This window comes from Pygocentrus nattereri, chromosome 12, assembly GCF_015220715.1.
Source record: "Pygocentrus nattereri isolate fPygNat1 chromosome 12, fPygNat1.pri, whole genome shotgun sequence".
Classification (NCBI taxonomy): Eukaryota; Metazoa; Chordata; class Actinopteri; order Characiformes; family Serrasalmidae; genus Pygocentrus; species Pygocentrus nattereri.
The window spans coordinates 8318162-8329635 of NC_051222.1; the positions used below are offsets into that span (position 1 = coordinate 8318162).

Genomic DNA, 11474 nt, shown 5'->3' on the forward strand with positions numbered 1-11474 from the left:
CTTATGTCAGTTGTGGGTGTCATGCAGCCTTACGAATGCCACCCTTCAGTAATATGTTACCAATAATTCATTGTAGTTCCTGAGTAATGAGTAACTAACTAATACATTTAGGGTTCAAGAGGTTAAAAGCAAAGTATCTGGTCCCAACACGATTGGCATGCTGAGCTACAAATGAGCCTCAGGATGACGCAGCCAAAACGCACAAAAGCTCCAAAACAGCATACACAGCAATGAGCTTGTGCTGATACTAGTCTAAAGTGATGAAAAAGGATAAAAAGAACACAAAAAGAACTCTGAACATAAGCTCATCTGTTTTAAAAGCTGTGAAATATCAGTTTCATGTGAAATATAACCATTATGATGACTCTTACTTTTGCCAAATACACTCCCAGTGGCCTTCAATAGAATCCCTTCATGCTTTTTTTTCAACCATTTAAACTTCAACTTAATTTGGTGTTTTGAGTCTTTGAGCAACCTAATTCTTCCTTGACAAGACGTCTACCAGAAGCCACAAGCCTGCCAGGAGTTGACACCGATGCAAACTGCTGAATGGTGAGCCTCAAACCTGAATGCATGAATGAAGGGACCCAGGAGAAACAACATGCATGTGTTTTTGGATAAACAGTAAGAATGAGTGTTGCAGTGTGGCATTGCAAAAAGGGAGCCAGAACAAAAACATACACTGCTATACCAATGATAACATATATGGATTTCTGAAAAGATGAGGAAAGAATACCAATATACCCAAAATATTGGTTCTCAAACTAAACAGAAAAGCATGAGGAAAGTACTAGATTTACTTCATTGTGAGAATATAAGGCACAATTGCTATGCTAGTATTACTGTCTTAAGAAAACAGTAATGAAGAACCTTCATTCTGGAAGCTAAAACACAAATGGTGAAAACACATTACATGCAAACATACACAAACCACGTCCCCCAAACAAGGTTTTCTTATGACAGTATTGATGGCATGGAGGTTTTTTCACTATTTCAAATGTCCTGGTGATATAAAACAGAAGCAGATCCTCATGATGCTCAGATGCTACTAACTTCAGAGATGGGTTTTAGAGGTGGGTCGTGATTAACCCTTAGAAGTAACTGTTTTTGTGGAGGAAACTTAAAATATGTTATAGGCTAATTCTTTTCATATGTATTTTATGATCATTTCTCAGAAGAGTAGACCATACAGTATGCAAATCCAATGTAAATGTGCTTCATTATGCTAAAAATAAATAATTAAAATGTACTGCAAAATGGGAAATTAGACTTCTAGACTTCTAAGGGTTGGTAAACCTGGCCTATTTTTCATGAAAAGCACATGGACAGCCAGGTTATCAGAATTTCTGAGCTTTTAATTACCTGGGTTTGGAGTTTTGGAAGCTAAAACAACACAAAAGCTGGTATAAATTGTATGTATAGTGTAGTTAATGTCAATATATGCACGTAAAGTATATGTATGTTCAAACAGGCAGTGGTATGACATCGAGTATTTGACAATAAATGGGAATTAAATGGAGTGTAAAGACACTGATGACTGTTTAAAACCCAGCTGGACACAGATATACATTTACTATGAATCATAATGGTTATGTATAATAGTGAATTAATGGGGATGGTATACTAGGGCTGCACAACTATCTACAGTCATAAAAAAATCCCTAGAACTAGAAGCAGACCTGCTAGGTCGTTGCAATACATGTTAAGATGTTACTAGGCCATTGCTATGGTATCCCTATTTATTGCTAAGGTGTTGCTAGGCCATTGCTTTAATATCCCAGGTAGTTGCTAAGGTATGTATACATGTATATATGTATGTATGTACGTATGTATGTATACAAGGGGGTAAAATATGTTGCTTGTGACTTCATTTGTGGCAATTAGACTTGAAGTTTCTCAACATTCCCTCATTGATTTACTAATGGCAAAAACATTTGAGCAAACGCTGTATGAAAAGCGTATGTATCATTAGTCCCAAAAGCACAAGCGTAGTACTCCCAAGTTTTGTGGTTCTAGCTCATTTTGTTTTCTTTATCTAAGAACGAACAGGAGGAACAGTTAAGATAATTACATAAAGGAGTGACATACAAACATAGAAGCGTATTGCATGCAAACTTGTTACTATGCAATTACTATACACAGGCTATTCTTGTTTTCTAACCTAAAAAAAAAAAAAAAAGGAAATAGAATAAAAAGAAAATATCCGGAAATTAACACAACAATACAGTTCTCCAAGCAAGATGGACTGTATAATGTTTTATCTACTGACTGGAACAAAACGACAATCAGATTAATCTGGCAAAATTAAAAAGCTGAGCTGAACCTGATATTGTGACAGCATTGCAGCTCTATCTGTAATGCAAATGGATACTTCGGTGGGAGAAATTAACAATCCTCAGGCACGTTTGGTAGAATTTTTGGGCTTCTTTAATTAGAAGATTTACATAGAAGCTCTAGGAATGTAGAGGTTGTGTGTTATCGTGAATAACACTGCGTATGATAAATCGGAGTATTTCAACTATCATGAGAAACAACAAGATTGATTGTGCAGTCCTATAAGATGTAATGTAAAGATGGAATATGCAGTGGAATGTCAGACACAGTGATGGTCAGTGGGGCTGGTGGTTGACACCATACCTGAGGACAGTCCCCACCTTTAAGAATCGGAGTGCTGGGTAGTACCATACGCCAGCCCCGGGGGGAGCTCCGGTGGCATCTACCATGCCCCCCTCTACTCAGGGTAGACGATAACACAGGGGAGTGCATGTGAGGTGCTGGGAGCAGGTCACCATCGCAGCACAACAGAGTAGAATACATCCACAAGTAAGGAAATAACACACATGCATGTCCATAGACCCATATCGCTATTGTCGAAAGAAAACCTTGTATCTCCAAAATGATCATTTTACAGTAGAAGGAAAACAACCTGCTTTACTTTTAATGTAAGTCAATGGAAACAGACTTCTTTCCAAGTCATTTTGCGCAGTTCCGTTTGGTCCATTCTTCATGAAATTTACAAACAATATAAAGGGCAACAGGCACTTTCAAATGATGTGAAAAACGGAGAAACGACAACAATGGAGATACATGGTTTTCTTCAGACAGCAAGGATATAGAACAAGAAATAAAACAGTAAGGACAGGAAGAACCATCAAGTACTGTTTACTAGATCTTTTATAGCTGAAATCTTGAAAATATAAGTAATACATTCCTGAGTAAATGCATTGGTGCATCATGACGTGATCCAAAGGTGGTGATTCAGTTGCGTTGGTTTGGGAATGTTACAACAAATTTTAATTGATTATAATAACATACACTCCAAAACTGTATTCTAGTACAGTGTAAATAGTTCCTCCTGTCACATTTGGGTCACATTCAGTGTATTTTTCCATTGATTTTATAAAGTTTCGGTACAATTCAACCAGTCATTGAGAGTGGTTGGATGTGAAAAGCTAAAATCGGGAAAACTTAAGAGTCACAGTGATGGTGATAGAAACTTTGACCAGAAATGTGGTTTCAAAAAGCTAATCCAGAAAAAGAGGTACATGCAACGTGTTTATGGTAGAATACTTCCCAAAGAAGCCGATTTTTTCACATTTACCAACAATAGATGAGAACTAACATCACATATAAACCTCAGAGGACAGGTTTGTAGACATTGTGACTCCTGGTTCGTATCACCACCACTGTGAAGAAACCTGAGTCTCTCTACAACTCTAAGTTTCTCTACAATGAGCCATTTTACATCACTTTGTTTACACCTCAGCAAGTGCATGATTCAAAAATGAGTGGAATTCCCCTCTAATCCTCCCAAAATAGTTGAATCGAATTGAACTGTGGTGAGATTTGAGATTCTGTGATGAATCATTTCCTACAGAAATGCATTCAAATTAAATGGTTGTGACGTCAGAAATCTTCACCCCTATCAGCTGCCCAGCACGGCTGAGCAGCTCAACTCTCTGCTGGACAGCTCAATTAACTTCCGTGACTCTCAGCGTAACCTTCGGATGCCTGTAGCAGACACCCGGATTACATCACTTTCATTAACTGGAGAGGTGAACTCTGCCACTCTTTCAGCCCTGTGAAAGCACAGTCAACCGGCACAGCCAGTAATGCATTATATTTACATGAGTTACATGTGCATGTCATTTCTATGGATTTCACTTTGGCGATAATTGTGCTGACGCAATTGATTTTAGTAAAATCAAGTAAATTTAATTTCTATTGTCAGTGTGATTTTGATCAGTTCTTCTGATCTAAGGAAGCTGATAAGTGTGAAACTAATCTGCTTCAAATCCCAGGCTTGGGGGCAGTCATGGGCTGGAGGTTAGGGATCTGGCCCTGTGACCGGAAGGTTGCCGGTTCGATCCCCAGCACCGACAGTCCATGACTGAGGTGTCCTTGAGCAAGACACCTAACCCCCAACTGCTCCCCGGGCGCTGTGGATAGGGCTGCCCACCGCTCCGGGCAAGTGTGCTCACTGCCCCCTAGTGTGTGTGTGTTCACTAGTGTGTATGTGGTGTTTTACTTCACGGATGGGTTAAATGCGGAGGTGGAATTTCCCCGGTTGTGGGATCAAAAAAGTATCACTTAACTTAACTCATTGCAGACTGGCTGAGCTACTCGTAGGTTACTGAAGTATGCCATAAAATCTTGGGCCTGCTGGTAGTTCCTGGGCATTAAAGGGGTTTAATTTCCTATAAAAATAGCCACTAAATATAAGTTACGCATCAGGAAAGCAGTTGAAAACATTGCTGTTGGAAGAAAATTTCCTGAACATTACAGGAGAACAAAAAACATGATTAACTTGTAATGGAAGTTCATGTAACAACGATTTTCCATGTAATTTTAGACCGTTCCTATTTATCATGGAATTTTAACACAATGCAAAGGCTAACGGACAAGGACGTTTTCAAATTCTGCAAAAATTTCGAAAGCGACTAAAAGTGGCGCACAAGGTTTTAGCACAACAGCAACAGAAAATGACACAGAAGCCCTAGATATGAATTATAATCTTTTAGTGTTTAATGTGTCTTCTTTGCTTCAATCCTTTGCCGGAGACTTTCAAAGAAATCTGCAGTGATATTTTTCCACATCTCCTAAATTCAGTCATAGACGTTGGTTGCATTTTCTGATTCTCATGAACCAAGAAATCCCAAATACATATTTAGACTCATCAGCCAGTAAAACCTATTCTTTTTTTTTTTATACTTTCCTTTTCAATGAGGGCTTGTGGACACCTACACATCCTTTCAGACCCACCGCGCTGAGTTGTCTTCTCGTCTATCTCTTAAAGACGAAAGTTTGAAGTGCTGTTTACCGGATGGTTGCAAGGTTGTCAGGTGTCCTGTTTGCTTTGCATTTTTTGCAACTTTTTGAAAGGCTTTCCACTCATTTTTCATATTTTTCTTTTACTTTCCCTTTACTTTTCCAGTCATTTCCGATGCAGCTAAGGTGAGTTTATTTGATTGCTGCTGTGACTGGGAAGTACACAAACAGAAGACTCATATCGGACGTTCATATAGAGAGGCGGAATATTATAACAGATGTATTGACAGTGCCAACAATTCTGACATAACCACTTTGCCGTTAGCTAAGAACACAACATTTAAATCTAACCAGTAATTCATCTACAACTAGAGCCGATATGTTATTACAGATCTGTCACGGGACAGTGGGAGAAAGTTTCAGCTGGAAAAGCATGTCCGCAATTTTTGTAATACCCATAATTTAAGAATAATCATGACTAGCTGTCTGGTGACGAGTGCTAGGCAAATGCTAAACAACAGGCCAACAACAGTGCTAAACCAATTAGTTTCTCAACAACGTCAACTCAGTATGAACATCGAATATTAGCTGGCTTGGTACATCAGCACTGCTTCGAGTCTCCCACTTTCCAATACCTCACAGCTTCCTAAGTTTACTTTCATTTAAATCAGGGCTGGAACTTCGTTCACCTTCGTGGCTTGTGAATACACTGATACTTCAATATGAATGTTTGAGCGCAGTAACCGTGCTTTGAGAGGAGGAGACGTGATTTAACACTGCTAAGGCTTGTTAGGATGTACGGAAAAAGGTGAGTTCGCTGAAAGACAGTACAGCTACGCCACTCATCTCGTCACTTGCACTAGGTCACAGGAGAACAGATCGCTGGTCGCTCCACTCAAACAGGGAATGTTCAACATGTTTCAGAGGTTGCTAAAGAATCTGGCAACTCATTTCACTTGTCGCCCCCTCCCTGTCGAATCATGTGGAAAAACTCGGAAGTGCGCCCTCTCCAGACGACAGCAGAGTAGTGTCACTTCCTTGCAGTAGAAAACGCCACCAGGGCTGCCGCTATAACGTGGAAGTGTGCGAATGGTTGAATCGAATATTTATCGAACATTTCTTTTAGTTGTATCGAGGAAATTTATATCGCTATCGTTTTATCGCCCGGCCCTATCTACAACTCTAAAAGACAGTGTGATCCAGCGTTTAATTAAAAACATGCAGTCACTCTAAACCCAGGAGTTCGGATGGGAAGGCTGGCTGTTCAGCTTGTTCGCTATTGCCTTATTGAATATTCCATTTATGCATTATTGATTACTTTGTGATGGGTGGTGTCAGTGTGTATTGGTAAATATCTCAGCACAGTCCATGCGCCATGCCACCTGGCATCTGTCACACATTAAGAAGGTGCGTGTGTATGTGTGTGTGTGTGTGTGTGTGTGTGTGTGTGTGTTGGTGTGCGGATTACCAACGGTGAGCAAGTGTAATCTCCCCATCCATCCACCTTTGTTTATCTGTCTAAATCCGAGGGCTAGGCACATTCGTTTTCAGTGTAAATCCCTCAGATGAAGGTGGCGCGATCACGAATCACTCAGTAATGTGGAGCCTTTCACCAAACACGCAAATAATAACGAGCAAGAAAGATCTAGAAAAACGTTCTTCTAAAGAAAAATGGCCTGTAAAGTCTGAGATTTAAGAAGTCATAACATGATGACCACCTCCTTGTTTCTACACTCACTGTCCATTTTATCAGCTCCACTTACTGTAGAGCCGCACTCTGTAGTTCTACAGTTACAGACTGTAGTCCATCTGTTTCTCTGATACTCTGTTACCCTGTTCTTCAGTGGTCAGGACCCCCATGGACACTCAGGTACTATTTGGGTGGTGGATTGTTCTCAGCACTGCAGTGACACTGACATGGTGGTTGTGTGTTAGTGTGCGTTGTGCTGGTCTGAGTGGATCAGACACAGCAGTGCTGCTGGAGTTTTAAACACCTCAGTGCCACTACTGGACTGAGAATAGTCCACCAACCAAAAATATCCAGACAACAGTGTCCTGTGACCACTGATGAAGGACTAGAGGATGATCCACACAAACTGTGCAGCAGCAGATGAGCTGTCGTCTCTGACTTTACATCTATAAGGAGGACCAACAAGGTAGGAGCGTCTAATAGAGTGGACAGTGAGTGGACACAGTGTTTAAGAACTCCAGCAGCACTGCTGGGTCTGATCAACTCAGACCAGCGCGACACACAAACACACCACCACAACGTCAGTGTTTCTGCGGTGCTGGGAATGTAGTTCCTGAGGGTCCATGGGGGTCCTGAGCCCTGAAGAACAGGGTAAAAGGGGGCTAACGAAGTATCAGAGAAACAGATGGACTGCAGTGTGTAATTAAATGGACAATGAGTGTAGAAACAAGGTGGTGGTCATAATGTTATGCCTGATCGGTGTATAAAGCCAAGACAAGGACACTAAACTAAGAGGTCCAACTTCAGCACAGGGTGAGTGACGGAATTGTTTCCAATGGCTCAGTTTAATAGGGTCTGGTTACACGAAGCCAGTGTAGCTTTCTCACCTGCCTTCTTCTACAGTGTCAGTTGTGTAGCATAGCCACACACACACACACACACACACACACACACACACACTCGTATCCTTTGTAGGGCCAAGAGAAAAGCAGATCAGGCTGAGGATAAATTATCCAGAGTAATGCTGCTGCTGATATTGATTTAACCTCCACTCTGTGTTTTGGCTGAACGGCCACCTTGTTAAATTTGTAATTTAGCACTACAACAAACAAAGAAAGGGCGAGATAGAAGAAGAAAGAGATGCTTCTCAGCTTATTACTGTCCAGCGTCAGAACGTATGCAGTGTAGTGAGTGATAGAGCAGTTTATGCTCTGTTTTCTCTCCTATTTCTGAATTATTCAGTAGCAGCACCGTGTAGGGAATCGCACTATACTGCTTGTTAACTTTTATCGCAATACAGATAGTGCAGAAGGCTGCAGTATGCAAATGAGGCATCCAACAAATCACATTTTTCTTCGACATTTTGCCGAATCTTAGGCCCAGTGCATTCCTTCGTTTTTACCCCTACCCCTTGTTTTCGAGCGTCACACTAATCCCTTGGAAATGAGCTACAAGAGGTAGTGGTTGAAATCTTGCCCTATGAAATAGCACAACCCTCAAATTAACAGACTAACAGCGCTGCTCTGTAGGCGCCCTGGTCCATCTTCAGTGACAGCAGAGGAGGGGAAAGTTCAGCTCCTCACTGCTGGGCTTTAGTTACATTTCGGGATCATACGCCTTCAAAGGGGGGCAATTATTTATTATCACCCCCCCCAATTCTTCAGTGATATGAAGCTGAAGTCAGATGTTCAGTGGTTGGATAGTGTAGTGGGTAACTCCTCTGCCTTCTACACTGTAGACTGGGGTTCAATCCCCACCTGGGCAAACACCCAATACACTATACCAATAAGAGTCCTTGGGCAAGACTCCTAACACCGCCTTGGCCTACCTACGTAAAATGATCAAATTGTAAGTTGCTCTGGATAAGAGCGTCAGCCAAATGCCATAAATGTAAATGTAATGTTCACCAGCTTCTTGTTCAAATTTTCCCGTTCCACCTTAAATGGTGCAGCAGTTACATCCTGGAGCTTCAGGGTGTCAGAACAGCTGGACTATTTAAGGTGGACCGGGAAAGTTAGCGAGCGAGCTACCGAGACATTAGCATGCTATCAGTGATTTATTATGCTTGTTATGAAGAAAACGAACAAAATACACTGAAACAACACTAAACTAAGATAAAACGATAGTTGTAATTTTTGAACAGAGAAGATTTTCACATTTGGGGGTTTCTTTGCTCTCTTGTGCTCCATCTTGTCCATCTTTTTTCTCATAACCCTCTGTTTGTAGCCTCTGAAAAAGCTCCGTCTGGAGGGCTAACACTTCGACCTACCCCTCTATCTCAACCTGAATTGGGACACCCTACCCCTAGACGTGAATGCACAAAACAGAGGTCTAAGGGCTAAGTGGTAGGGGCAAGGGGTGAACTGGGATTGGGCCTTAAATACAACTGGATTGACTCCGCAAGGCATACATCTATGTTAATACTACACGGCAAAAGTATGTGGACACCCTTCCTAATTATTGAGTTTGGGTGTTCCAACCACACCCACTGCTACCGTGTGTATAAACTCAAATCAACCTAAATCTAGTCTATTATGAAAATATCACATAAGGTTGCTTGCATTACTCAACTTGTATTATAAGACGAAAGGATTCATAATCCAGGTATCGTAGAAGAACGGCTCATGTGCTGCTATCCTGCCTCCTTCCTGCTTGTCTGTAAACAAGGCTCATGGGATTCACACTGTCTTTAGCGAATGCTGAGGTAGACAGTACAGAAGAGGAGACGGAACAGAAAGAGAGGGGAGAGCAAAAACGGTGTAGTTTCTTCAGCTACAGAGTGACTCTTATAAAGTGGTACATGTTCGTTATGCAAAAGCACCTGAACATGATAAAGCATCCTATAAAACCTCTGTGGCCAATATATCGTGTTTATACATCATTTGTATCTCAATGTATTTATAACTGGTTTTATGTATTCGTTATGCTCAGAAATGATACAAGCCCCACACCACAGTCCGTAAAAGAAACCTTCATCTGATACTAACTCTGGCAGTGGAACTTGAACTCGCAGCGATTTGCTGATTGGGCAGTGGGTTATACTGTGCTCCACCCGACATCAACCTCTCTTTCTGACCTTGTAGAGACACATTCAGGTCACAGCACTAACGGGTAGGATTCACCCTCATGCTCACTTGGGATTTCCCCCCTGAAAAGACAAGTGCTGTACTCAGCACGCCCATGGACAAAGTGAGAGCTAGACAGTCGGAAGTACCATAGTGTCACAGGCCAGCTGTCGCCGATGAATCTGGTGGGTTATCTGGTGGGTTTCATGGCTTAATGTAGCTAGGCTTTCTTTGTGTGTGTGACGTGTAAGGCCGGTGATTGCCAAAACATGATTTGTTACAACAAAACTGACCCGGCATGTAACACAGGATCATACCGACATATGCTGTGTTGGTAACCCCAAGAAGAAGAAGAGATGCTGTTTCCCATTGTATCCTAAGTGCAGATAACCCTTCAGAGGGTAACAAGCAGGATTCCGATACTTGTGGTCATCTGATAATATGCAACAGACTGTCAACCCTTTCTGGGTAGATCATCTGGGGCCAAAACTTGTAGTACCTGTGCCTCTGTCTTGAAGAGTAAGTACAGTGCAGTGTTTTTCAGCCCAGTCCTTAGTGCCCATCAGAAAATCCACATTTTTTTCTCTACCCTAGCTTCCACCACACCTAAACTAAGCAGTCAACAACTGAATAACTGGTACAGGTGTACTGGGAGCTAGATTAAAGCAACTGTCATCAGACCTTCATGAGCTCTGAGGACTAGGATGCCGTAATGAACCAAATGTGCCATGCTAATTATGTTAATTGTGCCCACTCGCTTGCATTTATTGTGTTTAAGGGTATATATGTGTTACCTGCGGTCACGGTGTCTTTCTCTTTGGCAGCCAGTTCCTCCACCTCCGCCCTTCGCCTTAGTTCAAAGCGCCGGGCAAACCCCTCCTTCGGCTTCCACAGATCCTGCAGGAGGAGGGGCTTTTCGTTGTTGCCCAAAGCTCGCAAACATTCAGTCCGCCATCGGCGATCTGCGCCCTCGAATCGCCCGATGACGTCACACAGCACGTAGTTGCTGGCAGAAGCTTTGTTGAGTGAATAGCGTTCGAGTGCCTCCTTAATGAGTTCTTGAGCGCTGGAACGGGGTGTGGCCAAAACGCTCTTATAATTAGCACCGGCGCTAATTTCATCTCCAAAGATCTTTAATACGCCAGGTGCAGATGTTTGAGTGGAGAGCTCGGCAGGGTCGTCTCGGACCTGCTCGGGAAGGTCAGTGACGGAGCGGCGGTCCCGGTAGCTCAGCGTCCGATACAGAACCTGAGTGAAGGTACGACTCTGGCGCTTCAGGCGGTTCTTAGAGGGCAGTGACATGCTGGCAGACGAGGAGCCGTAGAACATGGTGCCAGGACGCTCTGGTTGAAGGAACTAGAACTGAGAGAACCAAGAGATGTCAACAAAGAGAGCAAAGAAATCTGGGGCAGTGTTTCTTAAACCAGTCCTTGGGGCATATCAGGTGGTCC

At 42.3% G+C, this 11474-nt stretch overlaps 1 protein-coding gene across 8 annotated transcripts in view; it reads right to left on the reverse strand.

Moving 5' to 3' along the window:
• Positions 1-11474, reverse strand: part of radil (Ras association and DIL domains) — a 48620-nt gene that overhangs the window by 32012 nt on the left and 5134 nt on the right. For 6 of the 8 annotated variants that reach the window (XR_005131220.1, XM_017714028.2, XM_017714031.2 and 3 more), the window contains 3 exons: positions 10818-11385; positions 2655-2774; positions 1363-1383 (listed from right to left, as the gene is read on the reverse strand). Coding sequence is in view for 7 of the 8 variants with exons in the window: in XM_017714028.2 (XP_017569517.1) it covers positions 1363-1383; positions 2655-2774; positions 10818-11352 (676 nt within the window). In the remaining variant the exon portion in view is untranslated. The remainder of the gene's footprint in view (positions 1-1362; positions 1384-2654; positions 2775-10817; positions 11386-11474) is intronic. The other 2 variants (XM_017714030.2, XM_017714032.2) reach the window with 2 other exon arrangements.